Genomic DNA, 17,839 nt, shown 5'->3' with positions numbered 1-17,839 from the left:
AGTTATATGAATTCTCTGCGCTGCTAAGTCCCTTCAGTCGTGTCCAACTCTGTGCGACCCCATAGACGGCAGCCCACCAGGCTCCCCCGTCCCTGGGATTCTCCAGGCAAGAACACTGGAGTGGGTTGCCATTTCCTTCTCCAATGCATGAAAGTGAAAAGTGAAAGTGAAGTCGCTCAGTCGTGTCCGACTCTTAGCGACCCCATGGACTGCAGCCCACCAGGCTCCTCCATCCGTGGGATTTTCCAGGCAAGAGTACTGGAGTGGGGTGCCATTGCCTTCTCCGATGAATTCTCTGTATGTTGAATATTAACCTCTTACCAATTAATGTGATATGCAAATATTTTCTCGTTTGGTAGGTTGTCTTTTATTTTGTTGATGGTTTCCCTTGTTGTGCAGAAGTCCTTAGTTTGATATAGTCCCACTTGTTTATTTTTTCTTTTGTTACCTTTGTGTGTGTGTGTGTCAAATCCAAAAAAATTTGCAAAGACTGATGTCACTGATGTCAAGGAGCTTGTCCTCTACATTTTCTTCTGGGAATTTTTTGCTTTCAGGTCTAAAATTCAAGCCTTTAATTCCTTTTGGGTTGATTCTTATGTTTGGTGTAAAATAAGAACTTCCTGATGTTCAAGCTGGTTTAGAAAAGGCAGAGGAACCAGAGATCAAATTGCCAACATCCACTGGATCATGGAAAAAGCAAGAGAGTTCCAGAAAAACATCTATTTCTGCTTTATTGACTATGCCAAAGCCTTTGTGTGGATCACAATAAACTGTGGAAAATTCTGAAAGAGATGGGAATACCAGACCACCTGACCTGCCTCTTAAGAAATCTGTATGCAGATCAGGAAGCAACAGTTAGAACTGGACATGGAACAACAGACTGGTTCCAAATAGGAAAAGGAGTACATCAAGGCTGTATATTGTCACCCTGTTTATTTAACTTACATGCAGAGTACATCATGAGAAACGCTGGACTGGAAGAAGCACAAGCTGGAATCAAGATTGCCGGGAGAAATAACAATAATCTCAGATATGCAGATGATACCACCCTTATGGCAGAAAGTGGAGGAGGAACTCAAAAGCCTGTTGATGAAAGTGAAAGTGGAGAGTGAAAAAGTTGGCTTAAAGCTCAACATTCAGAAAATGAAGATCATGGCATCTGGTCCCATCACTTCATGGCAAATAAATGGGGAAATAGTGGAAACAGTGTCAGCCTTTATTTTGGGGGGCTCCAAAATCACTGCAGATGGTGACTGCAGCCATGAAATTAAAAGACACTTACTCCTTGGAAGGAAAGTTATGACCAACCTAGATAGCATATTCAAAAGCAGAGACATTACTTTGCCAACAAAGGTCCGTCTAGTCGAGGCTATGGTTTTTCCTGTGGTCATCTATGGATGTGAGAGTTGGTCTGTGAAGAAAACTGAGTGCTGAAGAATTGATGCTTTTAAACTGTGGTGTTGGAGAAGACTCTTGAGAGTCCCTTGGACTGCAAGGAGATCCAACCAGTCCATTCTGAAGGAGATCAGCCTTGGGATTTCTTTGGAAGGAATGATGCTAAAGCTGAAACTCCAGTACTTTGGCCACCTCATGCGAAGAGTTGACTCATTGGAAAAGACTCTGATGCTGGGAGGGATTGGGGACAGGAGGAGAAGGGGATGAGAGGATGAGATGGCTGGATGGCATCACTGACTCGATGGACATGAGTCTGAGTAAACTCCAGGAGTTTTGATGGACAGGGAGGCCTGGCGTGCTGCGATTCATGGGGTCGCAGAGTCGGACACGACTGAGTGACTGAACTGAACTGAACTGAAGAGCCCAATTTCACTCTTTTGCATTTGACTATCCAGTTTTCTCAGCACTATTTATTAAAGAGACTGTCCTTCCTCGTTGTATATTCTTGGCAACTTTGTGGTAAATTAATTGACCATATATTAGTGGGTTTATTTGTGTGCTGTCTATCCCATTCTATTGATCCATGTATTTTTCTAATGACAATACCATACTGCTTTGATTACTATAGCTTTGTAATATAGTTTGAAACCAGGAAGTATGATGCCTCCACCTGTGTTCTTTCTCCAGATTTCTTTGGCTGTTCAAGATCTTTTGTGGTTTCATACAAAAGATCTATTTCTGTTGAAAAATGTTAGTGGAATTTTGATAGGGATTGTATTGAGCTTTTTATTTTAATGTCAAAATTTACCTCTTTTTATATTGTATATTCATGAAGAAATTATACTAGCTCTAGTTGTTTTTAATAGTCTTTTCCTTTAAACTATATAATATGTTTAAAATTAAGTGGTTAATGTACCCATCCTATTACAGAATTTGAGTTTTCTGAATCTCACTGTATATTTACCTTTATCAGTGAGTTGTACATTTTCATATGTTTTCATGTTACTATTAGTGTCTTTTCATTTCAACTTGAACTCTTTTCAGCCTTTTTTTTTGTAAGTCACATCTAATAGTGATGGTTTTATATGACAGACCTAACTTATTCATCTGGGAAAGTTTTTATTTCTTCTTCATTTCTGAAGGATACCTTTGTTGGATAGAGTATTCTTAGCTGGTAGTTTCTTTCTCTGAATAAAAGAAATGTGGAATATCATTCATTCCACTCTCTTCACCTGTAAGGTTTCTTCTTGGAGATCTGCTGATGGCCTAATGGGGCTTCCTTTGTAGGTTACAGTCTGTCTTACTGGTATTAGGATTTTCTGTTTGTCTTTGGTTTTCGCAAGTTTCATTATAATGTGTCTTAGAGATAATGGGGGGAATCTGTTAGCTTCATGAACTTGGATGTGCAGCCTTCTCTCCAGGTTTGGGAAATTCTCAGCCATTATTTTTTTTTTTTTAAATGAGCTATATTACCCCTTTCCTTTCTGTTCTCCTTCTGGAACTCTAATGGTTCTGCTGTTTATTCTTGATGGTGTCCTATAGATCACGTGGACCCTTTTTATTCTTTTTCATTCTTTTTTCTTTGTTCTCCTCTGACAGAGTTATTTCAAAGTTCTGTCCTCTAACCATGGATTCTGTCTTCTGCCTGTTCTGTTCTGCTGTTGATGCTTTCTCTTACATTCCTCATTTCATTCATTGAATTCTTTAGCTCCAGAATCTGTGTTTAGTTCTTTTAATGATTTGTCTCTGTTTGTTTCTCATTTTGATCATGTATTTTTTTTCAGGTTTTGTAACATTGTCTCTTTATTTTCTTGTAGTTCATTGAGTTTCCTCGAGATGGCTCTGTTGAATTCTTCATGGGATAAATCATGTTTCTCTGTGTCTTTGCCTTAAGTTGCTGGAGGATGATTATGATCTTTTGGAGTGTCAGGGTTCCCTTATTCTTCATGTCCCTTGTCCTTTTACACTGCTGTTTTGGCACTTGAAGTAACAGTTAACCTCCTCTAATCTTTACTAGCTGAGAGATACTTTTTGTTGGTCTGGTTTATGTTCTTGGGAAGGGTGATACTGGCAAAGGTCTGTCTACCCACTCTAATGTCCAAACTTGCATTTTTCTTGTTGTTCTTCTGATGGGAGTGCTGGAACTTCTTTAGAAACCTGAACTTCCATAAAGGCTTTCTCATATGTGGGTATCTGTCCAAGTCCGTGTTTTCCAGGTACTGCAGCTAAGAGGGGTTAGAGTCAGTTCACAGGCTCCTGCTGGCTCCACATCCTGTACAGGTTCTTTGTGCTTGTTACACATTGCGCAGGTGGATGAGGCTCCTTCTAGGTCCTCAGCGTATGGTGCTGGGTTCCATAGCTCCCATGAGGCACTTTTGTTCATTGTTAGATGCCAAATTTTAGATGTTAAAGGGCAACAAAAACAAGAGACGTCTTATGCTACCATGATGCTAACCCTCTTGCTGCTTTCTTTAGAACGGTAAGTTGCTTGCTATTGTGTAGCTAAGTCTTGGAGTTTAATAGTTTGAGAGTTAAATATATGGTTCCCATTATGACATCCTATCTCAAATATTAATCCTTGTGTATTTTATAGCAGAGGAATAAAGCACCATGTGAATAAGCCATTGTGACAAGAGGCAGTGCAAATTTATGTTGATGCTTCTGTTAAGTGAATAAGTGTTTCTTACATTTTAATAGCACCTTGTAAGTCCCTTTATGATACAGTGATCTCGTTTCATATTCACAAACTTGTAAGGTGGATATTAATATTACCTTAATAATATAAATGGTGAAACTAAGACTCAGAGTTGTATGGTGGCAGTAAATGTTTTTTGGTTTTCTTTTTTTTTGTGTGTGTTTTTTTGATGGCAGGGTAGTTAGGATGTAAAACTTGTCTTTGCTGGATACCAGAAATTTATTATATATATTTTAAATTTCATTCCCCATTTTCAGCTTAATTACTGCCTCAAGTAATTTCTTTGTCTTTTTTTCAAAAGCAGGACACATGCGCTATGTTTTTGTTGACTTGGCATATCTGAGAATGACTTCTGTATTAGAGTGATCACAGACTTTTCCTTTAAGAATCCAATAACATTTTCTTATTGTTTTCTGGGATAGTTTTACAGAGAAACCTGAAGATAGCTGGGTTTTGCTTTTGTATGTAAATTCTCTTTTAAAAAAATTTTGTCTTTGTAGCCATAGTTTGTCTTTACATTGCAGTTCAAAAAGTTTTGCTAAGATGCACCCATATATGTCTCTGTTCATTGATTTTTTAAAATTTGGAATACAGTAAACTAGTCTGATCAGCAAACATAGAATATCTTTATTCAATTTCAGAGACATGTTCTTCAGTTACATGCTGGATTATTACTTTTAACTAGTTTTAATTTTTTCCTTTAAGGAATAGAATTATTTTATTGGTTATCATCTTCCCTCATGGTATTTATGTCTGTTCTTCTCTACAAATTCTTAGAGGACTTTCCATGTTTGCCCTCTACATAAATGCTGCTTTCTGAATAATTCATTCAATTCTTTATTAATACCAGCACAGGTTTTATTTCTATTACATTAAAATTTTTTGTAAGCAGTTCCTTATTTTACCCATTTCTCTTCGTTTCTGTCTCTCCTTTCTGTTCCTGTTTCCTGGGGGTATGGCTCATTTACTTTTAGGTATGCAGATAGCTTACAGATTGTTTCTACTAATGCTTATAGAAATTATTTTCAGAAGACTGCTATTTTTTTTTTTTGAGCTTCAAGCTGATACTTCTTGTCAAATAGTCTTTTTTTCTAGGCTCCCCCTCCCCTTTTTTTCCTTTGGTTTTGTTATGGATAGATTTGTTCAGAGTCAGTGTTTGCCAGTAAACAAAGTGTCTGGATTGCCCGTGGCCTGCCTTGTTCAGTTGTTTGAGTTTCTTTTTATGCCAGTATCTTGAGCTCTAAGTGAGTTGTTCCTGTAAAACCTCCAGTGTATACCTGGTATTAAAAAGTCTGTCATCTGGTGCAGATTTTCCAAACAGTGCTGTCCCTCTTGCTTCTCTTCATTGTCTTGCTCTCTGACGTTCTAGTCAGAGTATGAGAGAGACTACAGTTCTTGACGTGTACTACTGACATGCATTTCTCTGTGTCTTTTCTCACCTTGCAAAGCTTTACTTACGAAGATTATACCTCGTCACATACTCTGCCAGAACTGCCTTTGTCTCCACGCCTGTCTGCAGTGCACATATTTTCTGGGGATTGTAGCTTCCTACTGAATGCAGAAATATAGAAAGAGAGGAAATCATGGGGAACAACACTAACAACTACGAGAAGTAAACCTGTGTAGTAGAGAACTAGTGTCCAGCTTTGTAAGTGACATGAACGTTGTATTTCCAAATCAAGTGGTACAGATGGGCACAGAATAAAGTATCTTCCCTTTATATGATCTGTCACATGTGTTTGATTTTTTCAGTATACTGTGTGTTAGTTATTATTTGTATCTTTTGTTTTCATACTTAGTAGAAATTCTTACCAGATTCTGACAGTCTTGTTAGTCTAAATATTTTGCTATTATTATTGATGGAAAATACTTGTTAAGTATATTTTTGTGTCAACTCTGATATAAATACTTTGTGTATTAACTCATTTAATTTATAACAACCCTTTTGTGGAGTACTGTGATTATGACCATTTTATAGGTGGGGAAAATGAGGCATAAAGAAATTGAACACCTTGTCTAAGAGTACTTAGATAGCATGTAGCATAGTTAGAATTTGAAGCCAAGAAGTTTGTATATATTTTCATTGTGCAAGTTTTCATCCTGATTTTGTGTATCTTCATAGGCCCACCCTCTCTCCTTCCTTCCCTCCTTATCTCTCTTCCTTTTTGCTTACATTTCTTTTATGACTACATAAAAGATTATATCAGGAACTAGCAATGAGATACCATTAAAAATGTGACCTTTTTTTGAGTTCTAGAATGCAGAATATTGAAAAAGTATATATGTGTGTATATATTTTAGTTCTTTAGGTATTGCTTTATGAAATAAATTATTAAATTTTCAAAAGTGAATTTGTTCAGCTTGCACATGTATTAAACAGAAGTAATTTGTTCATTGTAGTTCTTCCTTTATTGACCTTGGTGAGTGTTGGGCTGTAGCAGTAATGTTTAACCCTTTTGTCTCAACCTCCCTAAGTGCACAACTTAAACTTGGGAATGACTTGATTATCCGTAAGAATTAGATTCATTGGATTAATGCTGCTTAATTCAGGCACCACAAGACTGATGGCTGTTGAGCACCGGAAATATGGCTGGTCTGGTTGAAATGTGCTAGAAGTATAAAACATACTCTGGATGTTGAAGGCTTAGTATGAATAAAAGAATATAAAGTATCTTTTGCTTAAAAATACTTACTATATCTTGAAGTGATTGTTTTTGAGTTGTTGGATTAAGTAAAATATATTATTAAAACCAATTTTGACTTTCTTTTTACCTTTTTACGGTTAAAGGATAGTTAAAAATGATGTGTGTACCTCGTACTTTATTTTTGTTGGGAATTCAAAAATGTGTGCACTATGGTGCCTCCCCCAGAGTCTTGGAGGGAGGAAAGCAGACAGCAGTTGGAGTGGTGGGTAAGTGCCGGAGAGGGGCTCGCGCCTGCAGACCTCTGACCTAGTTTCCATGGCCTGCGGAAGGTGGCCTTTCATGCAGTTGTAGTACCTTGTGTTTTCTTCCCTTTTACCTTCTTTTGAGGACTCTCAGTCTACTTTTTGGATGGAGTGAAATAAAAGTCAAATGCTATATAACAAAAAAAAATTGAGAATCTTTTTTATAGTTGTTTTGGTTCTCAGTCTAATGAAACAAATCAAGGTTGAAGTAGAAGGTCTGAGTCTGCTCATAGAGACCACTGCTTGCCCACCTTCTACGAAATTGACTTTGACAATCAAATGGCTAGTAGTGCCTCTTGCTCAGTATGGAACACAGATCGGTTTGAGATCTCTTGACTTCAAACATTAAGCGGTTGGATGTATGGAACTGCATAGTCCAAGAGAAATATTGGCTGACGATATAGATTGAAGTAAGGTAAGGTCATAGGTAAGGTATGAAATCAACAGGAAGTGAGTAAAATGAGAAATGGGACAAACCACTGAGGAATAAGTAAGGTTAAGAAAAGGGAATAGAAAGGTCATTGAAAAAGAGTGGCCAGAGAAGGAAGTGTTTAGCCAGGAGAGTGTGCTCTCAAGGAGCAGGTAAGTGCAGGTAGTATCAGATGTAGCTAGGAAATAGAAATAAAGACTGAGAAATATCCATTGTCTTTAATAATGACGAGGTTATTGGGGAGAAAGGGCTTCCCTGGTGGCTTAGACGGTAAAGCATCTGCCTGCAATGCGGGAGACCCGGGTTCAATCCCTGGGTCGGGAAGATCCCCTGGAGAAGGAAGTGGCAACCCACTGCAGTCCTCTTGCCTGGAAAATCCCATGGATGGAGGAGCCTGGTAGGCTACAGTCCATGTGGTCGCAAAGAGTCAGACATAACTGACCGACTTCACTTTCACTTTCTACTGGGGAGAAAGCAGGTTCCCTGCAAGAAGTTGGGTTAGGTGGCAAAGCCAGATTGTAGAAGGTTGAGGAACTGATGGAAGGTAAAGAACTGGGGACAGTGAAGGTTATTGTTTGGCAGTGAAAGAGGTGAAAGCTAAGGCTATTGAAAGGTTGTGGGATATACTTAGCATAAAACAGTTGCATGGGCGCATGCATGCATTTGTGTGTGTGTACATGTGCTCTGTGGGTTGTAAGTCCATTAGAAAACCATGATTCTGTATCTTTACATTCTTGGAATCCAGTGTAACACCCTTCATAAGGTAACTACTCAGTGAGTGTTGTTGATCTTTAATTTATTAAATATCTCTTTTTCAACAAGATCCTTTATCAACATCATTTCCAGATTCTTTAAACATTAAATCTACATAAAAGTTTGATTTTATGTAAGTCTTAATGCAGTAAGGCACTTGAATATGGCTGAAGGGAAAGAAAATGAGCTTTGTAGTCCACCAAAACTATTAATTCAAATCTAGGTTCTGACACTTTTTAGCTGTAGGATTTTTTACAAGATAATTGTTGCTTCTGGCTTCTTTTTCCTTATCTAGGAAATAAGGATAATGATACCTTCCCTTATAGGGCCATTGTAGGAGTCAGTAAAAAACGTAAAGTGTTCTATGCAGTACCTTCTACAAAGTAGGCACTCAGTAAATTTTTTGTAGAAAAATAGCAGCTTCATGTGTTATACATGCCAATATTACAGTCTTTATAATTTGATTTAAAGTAGTATATGTGATATAATGCTATTACTTTAAATAAGACCAAGCATACTCAGTTGAAATTTAAGTTAAAAATTAGCCTTTGAATAAAAAATTGTTTCTTTTCTTGCCCTCTCCTCTCTTTTCCAATCCAGGTCCTGAGGGAGTCTAACAAATTAGCAGAAATGGAAGAACCACCCTTGCTTCCAGGAGAAAATATTAAAGACATGGGTCTGTACTGGTATTTTTTGTCAGATTTCCTCCTCTGTGACTGTACAGACTATTCAGTGTTTCCAGTGTACAAAGAACAGGCTCACTTTGCAGACACCTCCTATTTGACAGACTCGTTCCTGACAGCCTTCCCAGCCTCCAGTGTGTTCTCGATCTAGACCTATTGACTGTGTTTGGATTTTGACTAATGGAAACATGCCATTGAGTTATATTTTGCTGCTTTTCTGGTTTGAAAGAAGGTGACTTATTTTAAAAACTGTTGTGGAATTCCATCACAGTAAATTTTATTATTTTGACTTACTGCAGTTAGATAGTGGGTTGAATAGATAAAAAATTGAATTGTCACTTTGTACAAGTAATTTTTCTTGAAACACATTCTCTTTTTACTTCTTTATTTTTCCTCCTCTGAATAAATTTGTCAATTTTTGGATAAATATATTTCATCTACATTGCAAAGTGAGTCCTTTGCATGTCAGTGCCTTTCTTTATCCAGCCTAAGTAACTAAGTATTAACTTACTGTGTGGACTGGAAACTGGAAACACACTTTCAAGCTATTTTTTTGTCCTTATGCTTTTACTTTGTTACGTTTGTGTGATAATATACAAAATACCCATGGCTTTTGTATTTTTAAGATATTTATTTATTTATCAAAGTATAGTTGACTTACTTTAGTATTAGTTTTAGGTGTTCAGCATAGTAATTTGATATTTTTGAAGATTAAACAGCATGCATAGTTATTATAAAATATTGACTATATTCCTTGTGCTGCATATTACATCCTTGTAAGTTGTTTATTTTGCAACTGGTAGTTTGTACTTCTTAATCCCCCATACCTGTTTTGCTCCTTTCCCCACCCCTCTACCCTCTAATAACCCCTACTTTGTTCTCTGTATTTGAGTCTGTTCTGTTTTGTTATATTTATTCCTTTGTTTTGTTTTTTGATTCTATATATAAGTGGAAATATATGGTGTTTGTCTTCCTGTATGACATATTAAATATAATATCCTCCAGGTCTGTTCATATTCTCACAGATGGCAAGATTTCATTCCTTTTTAGGTGTTCATTAACAGAAGAATGGATAAAGAAGATGAAGTATATACAGAATAACCATATGATCCAGCAGTTCCACTCCTGGGTGTATATCTGGGGGAAAAAAGCCTTAATTAAGAAAGATACACACACCCCAGTGTTCATAGCATTATTTACAGTTGCTAAGATATGGAAGTGAACTAAGTGTTCATCAGTAGATGAATAGATAAAGAAGATGTGGAGTGTTTGTGTGTATATATGGGAATGTTTGTGTGTGTATGACATGGAATACAACTCAGCCATAAAAAAGGATGAAATTTTGCCATTTATAGCAACATGGATGAACTTAGAGGTCATTATGCTAGATGAAGTCAGTTAGAGACAAATACTGTATGATATCACTTATATGTGGGATCTAAAAAGTAGAGCAAACTAGTGAATAAAACAACAAAAGAAGTAGACTCACAAGTATAGAGAGCAAACCGGTGGTTACCAGTAGGGAGAGGGAAGGGGGAGGGGCGAAGTAGGGGCAGAAGATTAAGACATACATGCTATTGGGTATAAAATAAGCTACAAGGATGTATTGTACAACACAGGGCATATAACCATTATTTTATAATAACAATGAATGGAATACTACCTTTAAAAATTGTGAATCACCATGCTGTATACCTGTAACTTAACTGTACAGTACAGCAAGTACATGTCACTTAAAAAATGAAAAGGTTGTATGCTTGTATTCACAAAAGAACTCTAAAGAAATAGTGTAAGATGATTGAGAAAAAGATGTGGTATACACACACACACATACGTACACAATGGAATATTATACACCTGCTAAAATACTCATAGCTTTTGAGAAATAAAGTAATGTGTAGGTGAATACAGTAAGTGATTTCTTAGTCACCTTTCATTTTATCATCAATCATATTTTTAAAAAGAACTTGAAAGTGATAGTCGCTCAGTCGTGTCCGACTCTTTGCAACCCCGTGGACTGTAGCCCACAGGCTACTCTGTCCATGGTATTCTCCAGGCAAGAATACTGGAGTGGGTCACCACTCCCTTCTCCAGGGGATCTTCCTGACGCGGGCATTGAACCCGCATCTCTTGCGCCTCCTGCAATACGAGCGGATTCTTTACCATCTGAGCCACTGGGGAAGTCTTAAGCCAAGTGTCATTTACTTGTGTAAAAATAAGCAGACCAAAGGGGACCTATCCTCTGTGCTGTTGTTGCCTATGGCACGTTTAGCTCCTTCATGTTTAGCATTTCTCTCTCCTTAGTTTTAACTCTTGGTTGAATACTTGCCCATTCCTTTTTTCCCCCTACTCACTTCAGGTATCCTAAGTTCTCCTGAGCTACTTGTTCAGTAAGGTGTTATGTATTATTACTATATAATAATGATAATTATCATTACTGAGTGCTTACCATCTGATTTAATCATCCTCACGATGACCTTCTGAGGAAGATGCTGATCCCATTTTGCAGATGAAGAAACTAAGGCATAGGAAGACTGCCTGGCTAGTAAAGTTATATCTAGCACTGTGACAGTTTTTTTCCCTCTTCTAAGCCTAAAAGTGTATGCTATTTCCAGTATAATAAATTACCTTATAAGAGTTTCAAGTTATCACTCAGTCTCTTTTGTTATCTTCTTTTTTAGATAGCAACACTCCATTTAGGACTTCATCCTTGGCTTGTTTCCCTTTCCTCTCTTATTTGTTCTTTTTGGTTGATGATATCTAATAAGTTAGTAGCTTTACCTACAATGTATTTACTGATGACTCCAGAATTTGTTGCTTCTAATGTGAACCTCTGTCCTAATACAGATAAATGATGCCTGCATTTTAGATACTTGGCCATGGATATTCTATAGATATCCTTATACCCAACATATCCAAAACTGAAGTCATCACCTTTATTTCTAAATTTATTCCTTTTCTTCTTTCCATCAGTTAACATTAACACTGGTTGTCCATTCACTCCAGGCAGAAATCTGAGAGTCATCTTCAGCTGCTCTTTTTTTCCTGAGCTCTGACATTCAATCAGTTACCAGATCCAGAAGAGTAATCTCCAAAAACTTATTGAGTGTTATCTTTTTCTCTCAATTTTCATGAGCCCTTGGCATAGTATTTATGTTGAATTTCCTGTACCTATGAGAAACTTTTAGGAGTTTAGGAGAGAGATCAGGTTAGAAGTCATATTTTGGAATCATCAGAATATGGATATTAGTTGAAAATGAAAGTATGAAAATAACTCAGAGTGTATGGAATAAAAACAGGGCCAAGAACATAGCTTTGGTAGGCATTTTATAATTATATGGTAGAAGGAGTCCCAGGGAGGAGGAAATTAAAAAGGAATGAAGAGAATGTGATACAGTATAAATTAGAGCGATCCAGACTGTAAACTTTGTCCAAATAATTGCTTTACTTTCCCACGTCTGTGTTTTAGGTTCTTCTCTTTACTGAATGCTGTATTAGCATCTCTACCCATCTAAAGGGTACTAACCATTGGGGCACAGCTCTCATGCCTGTGTTCCTTGAACCTTCTCTGATCCCATAGCTTAGTGGACTTTCCTTCTTTATATTGCTTAGAGTGTGTTTTTGTGCCTCTCTGCACAGATTGTGTGCTCTCGTACATTATATTTATGTGCATATACTTTTCACGCTTATAGATACGTATTCTCAAAGTCATTTTCGTCTACCCCATAGAAACTTTTATGGATTCTTTGTGAGCTTAGGGAAAATTTGAGAAGATCAGTAAATCTAAGCTCTTTTGGCATCTGGCGGTATTAGTATTGCAAAATTTAGAGAAATACCTAATATATTAAATAAAATACTCTGATTCAAATCGTCAGATAGACTTGATTATTAAAAAAATTAAATGTAATATAAAGTATGAAAAGTGAAAGTGAAGTCACTCAGTCGTGTCCGACTCTTTGCTACCCCATGGACTGTAGCCTACCTGGGTCCTCTGTCCATGGGATTTTCCAGGCAAGAGTACTGGAGTGGGCTGCCATTTCCTTCTCCAGGGGATCTTCCCAACCCAGAGATCGAACCTGGGTCTCCCACATTGCAGACAGATGCTTTACCGTCTGAGCCACCAGGGAAGCATGAGGCTAGAGTACCCTTGAGTATATTAATTCATATAGAAAATTAGTTCATATAAAAAATTCATTTACTTTAGACCAACTAACGTTCCTAGTTGGTTTAATGTAAATTTGCAGTTTAGACATTTTTTTAAAAGTCACAGTGGTGTTAGAGACATCAACAGAATGCTTTAACAGTCGCAGCAGTAATCGAAAGGTATTGGCCCAGGCACATCAGCAGTAGAGATGGCCCCAACTGCAGTATTTCACCCTTTAACACAGGAGACAGACTGCGTTACCTGAGTGGCTTAAAAGTGGCTTAAAAGTGACAAAATTGAGTTAGTCACTCAATTATGTCCAACTCTTGGTGGCCCCATGGACTGTAACCTGCAAAGATCTTCTGTCCATGAAATTTTCCAGGCAAGAATACTGGAGTGGATTGTCATTCTCTTTTCCAGGGGAAGGGAATCTTTCTAATGCAGGAGACCCAGGAAGTGAACCCAGGGTCTCCTGTGTTACAGGCAGATTCTTGACCATCCGAGCCACCAGGGAAGCCGTTTGCATGATGCTGTGGAAGGAGGTTTGAGTTTGCAGTCGTGGAAACTGCACTCAAGTCCTAATCTTAGCAGTTACTGGTTCTGAAGCATTAGGCGATTCGTTTTACTTCTGTGAACCCTGGCGTTCTCATCTGAAAATTGTAGGTAGTTAGAGGTCTTAATGTTTAAAGGTGATTTTGAAGGTTAAGGCAGGTACTCAGGTGAAAAGTACTTTATAAATTCTGTCAGTGCTGGTTTTATTGTCATTTGCTCTGATAAGGTTCCTAGTCACAGTCTTTCTTCTAATTCATACAAGCCCTGCTAGGCATAAATTCTCTCTTCAGAGTGACCTAGTTGCTACCAGCCTGAGGAAAAAGATAAAAGGGACAGAGCAAAGCAGAGCCTAATGATGATAACAGTAACATAGCTATAAGCTCTTGTGTTTGGTAGAGTACTTTTAATTTTGGAAGCACGTTCATGTATATTATTTCATGGTTTTATAGTAAAGAGGAAGTTGTAGCAAAACTTTGGACTGGGACTAAGAGAGACATATCCTGTAGAGTACAGAATAATAAGATTGATTTTCTTGTGTGAGTGAAGAAAATTGGCTCTGGAAAGAATCCAGGAATGTTTTTAGTAACACTGAGTAAAGCTTTCCCAATTGAGGTAAAATTTCATAAGGGCAAGAAATTGTATGCAAGTCAAGTTTATGTATCTTTCTTTAATGATGGGTTTATTTAATTTTAATATCTTCCCTCTAAATGAAACATTGGAAATGCATTGGAAACAGTGATTAAAAAAATGTAGCTCATACTTGTACATTCCCAAGGGAGCCATTTTGAAGGTTAGAAATGTATGTTAGAAGATCAGTCTCATTTCAAATTCCATACTAAGCAGTCAGTCCTTCACAGTGAGGAATAGAAAGCAAACTCAGGAAGTTGCATGCCTTATTAAGCATATTTCATGTTCCTGAGTTTTCCCAGAAGCCCCTTGAAAGGTTCTTAGAAGTTTTTTGCTTCTAATTGTGCCTTAGTTTCTTGGAACAATGAAGATACTCGTTTATCTGCTGATTTGCTGCAATGATGACATAGCAGGGGTTTATGAATATTTTAAAATAGAAAAACCTTTGTATTGGACATATGAACACTACCATATTAAGTATTACTTTGAGCTAGTGGTAGTCAAGTTATCCTGCTTAATTAATGCATGTTCTAAAAAGAAATAATACTGTATAGATTCATCATTTAACATTTAATTAAACAATGTGATTATTTCTCTACAAAGTTTGACATCTGTTTCTTAATCAGGTACATAATACCCTCTTATTATGCTATTATATTTTTCTAAGAAATCATAGTTCATATACATTTTATTTTCTCTACAGTATTTTCCCCATAAATATAATCAGGTCAGAAGTTACTGGTATTATGTTTTAGGTATTGTGTGTTCAGAGGAATGTTGACAAACTAGACTACGGTCAGAAGAAAACCAGGAGACTGGGGAAGAAGATCTAGGAGCTGTGATTAGATGATGGGAGGATAGTGACTTGAGACGTTGATGGCTGTTCCCACCATTACCGCCCCTCCTCCACTCACTGCTCCAACTGCCATGCCTGTCTGTCCATCAGGGAGGGTGTCCGCCTTTGTTTCCCTGTGTCTGTCCAGAGTAAAGAATGTCCCTCTGTTTCTTTAGTCCTTCCCACTTATTCTGCTTTCCCTCCCCAGCTTGTAGTGCGTGGTTGGAAGCTTGGATTTGGTTCCCGAGGTCTCTTGGAATCACTGATCCTGTGATTTTCAAGCATAATTTAAACTGGTGGTCAGAATGCTATTAAATTTTACTTGTGAAAGATCAGAGTGTAGTTTTTAATAGTGTACAATAGAGAATAAATTGTGGGCTCTTTTTCTTTTCAGCCAAAGATGTAACTTATATATGTCCATTCACTGGTGCTGTACGAGGAACTCTGACTGTTACGAATTACAGGTTATATTTCAAAAGCATGGAACGGGTAAGACTTGCTGGATTAGATTTTTTTGTGTGTACATCTGTGTATTGTTTGTACATCTTTAATCATTTTTAGTTAAAACATTTCTAGTTAAATATTTTTCTCAGCTATAATTATACAGTATTAATTGCTCAGTTTTAATGTTTTTTTTTTCCCTTCTTTTAGGATCCCCCATTTGTTTTAGATGCTTCTCTTGGTGTTATAAGCAGAGTAGAAAAAATTGGTGGTGCTTCTAGTCGTGGTGAAAATTCTTATGGACTGGAAACTGTGTGCAAGGTAAATGTTGTAATATGTATGCATTTTTTTTTGGTTTGGAAAGCTTTCTATTAAATAGAGCCAGTGTTTAGAAATTGTTTTCCAAAATATCAAATGGATTTCATGCTAGAAGCGTCATTCTAGTAGAATAAAACAACATTTAGGAGTAATAAAAAGGTTGTGAATTTAATTTACAAATTAGAAACATAAGGCTCTGAGCAGTGAAGACTTGTAGTACTTTGTAGTGAAAGAACTCATTATGATATATTTACCTCTTTCCTATTTTTAGTTTTCATAATTTTTCTTCTTCTGAAACAGTAGTGGGGAAGACTTCGTTTGGGAGACCTTCTGTATTTTATTATCTAACTCATTCTATAAATGCATTGATACTTACTGCTTACAGTGAACAATGTCAGATTTGTGATCTCTGAAGAAGATTTAGCTTTGGGACCAGGGACCAGGCTTGATCACTCAAGAGCTTCTGTGTAGCAGAGTTTTATTAAAGTATAAAAAGGGACAGGGAAAGCTTCTGACATAGACATCAGAAGAGGGACAGAGAGTGCCCCCTTGCTAGTCTTAGGAAAGGGAGCTATATACCTTTTCAGTTGGCTGTTACAGTTGGCCAAAAATGTAAAAGCAAAAAAAAAAAAGCAACAGCACATTCATAACTTTAAAGATCCTTTCTTATGACAATCTTAGAAGTTTTATCAATCTAGTATTGAAACTAATGCCTTAGTAATTACTTGTATGCTTTTCCATTATCATTGGAAGGCCTTTAAGAGCATAATTAATAGCTGTCAACCAAGTGACAGGCACTTGATTGCTCTTCTGTGGTGTAGGAGTAAATACAGCTAGAATGGATATAAGAGGGCATGGAAGAGGGTGATTGGGAAATGTTGATCATTTTAAATATAACTTTTCCCATAGAGCAAGACCATTATCAGTAAACTCATAGGCCCTTTATCAGTTAAACTTGTAGGGCCCCTGCTACAGTACTTATGGAGAACTCTGTGTTTAACAGAATGATTATGAATATCTATTTGTTGTAAACATATTCACTAAGGAAAAACAAAAAGCTTAGGTTCTCACACATTGGTTTAAGAAGGTGGCTTTCTAATTTTGGATCAGATTTGTAATAAAATATTCTACTTGTTCACGTTCTGTAGGTGCATTGTGGTTCCTGTGCTCATTTTTACAGGATGCAGTTTAATGAAGCTATTTTGAATTCTTTCTAGATGAAAACAAAATGAATAGTCTTGAAATTATTCTTAATCCCAATTTTTTTTTAGTGCTGCTAAGATCTCACTAAATTGGAATGTGAGTATCTACATTCAGTCTGAGTATAAAAACCTACTTGAAAACAAATAAGGAAAGGGAACTTTGGTTTTTATATCTGAGTATAGAGCCTGGATGATATCAACCAAACTATTCAGAATTTTTGCTAGTAGATGATTGAAGAACCTGGGACCTGGAATGGAGGAAGACCTTTAGGCAGAGTTTTGGTTTTATCAGTCTAGTAGCCAGAGATTTATGAATTAAAGATTCAATGGAAGTGAGTCCTGGGAAGGAATTATAAATAGGAAAATGATCACCAAGCTTAAATGGAATGAAGACTTTATGAAATATACAACAATAGCTAATCAGGTTTTTGGTAGGGAAATTCATAACAGAAAATGGCCTTTAACGGGGAAGGACATACTGTTGACAGTGTGTGTGAGTCATGTAATAGCATGATTTCAGATATAACACCTCTAATCTCTGTGCCTACATCAGATGCTGCCTCCTTCAGTGGCCCAACTTGAATTCATTTTTTTTTAATTTTATTTTATTTTTTTCCAACTTGAATTCATAACCAGAGGGGAGTTTTCTGTCCTCCGAATCCTACCTTGTATCCTGTGTTTATTTTTATTTCTCTTAATAAGGCATTGTAACTTCCCTTCCTCCAGGAGCTGTTGTCTGATCTATTTTTGTATCCCTCTTTCACAAATCTTAAGGTTTTACAAGATAGTTCCAAGCTGCCTTATTTAGTCATTAAAT

At 36.9% G+C, this 17,839-nt stretch overlaps 1 protein-coding gene across 4 annotated transcripts in view; it reads left to right on the top strand.

The window, feature by feature from the left end:
- Positions 1-17,839, top strand: part of MTMR2 (myotubularin related protein 2) — a 110,344-nt gene that overhangs the window by 59,326 nt on the left and 33,179 nt on the right. For 3 of the 4 annotated variants that reach the window (XM_005899500.2, XM_005899501.2, XM_070384300.1), the window contains 3 exons: positions 8,821-8,896; positions 15,456-15,550; positions 15,713-15,823. In XM_005899500.2, the coding sequence (XP_005899562.1) occupies positions 8,821-8,896; positions 15,456-15,550; positions 15,713-15,823 (282 nt within the window). The remainder of the gene's footprint in view (positions 1-8,820; positions 8,897-15,455; positions 15,551-15,712; positions 15,824-17,839) is intronic. The other variant, XM_070384301.1, reaches the window with a different exon arrangement.

Source organism: Bos mutus, chromosome 15, assembly GCF_027580195.1.
Source record: "Bos mutus isolate GX-2022 chromosome 15, NWIPB_WYAK_1.1, whole genome shotgun sequence".
NCBI classification, from domain to species: Eukaryota; Metazoa; Chordata; class Mammalia; order Artiodactyla; family Bovidae; genus Bos; species Bos mutus.
Note: the sequence above shows the minus strand (reverse complement) of the source record. Positions and strands in the feature narration are given on the sequence as shown.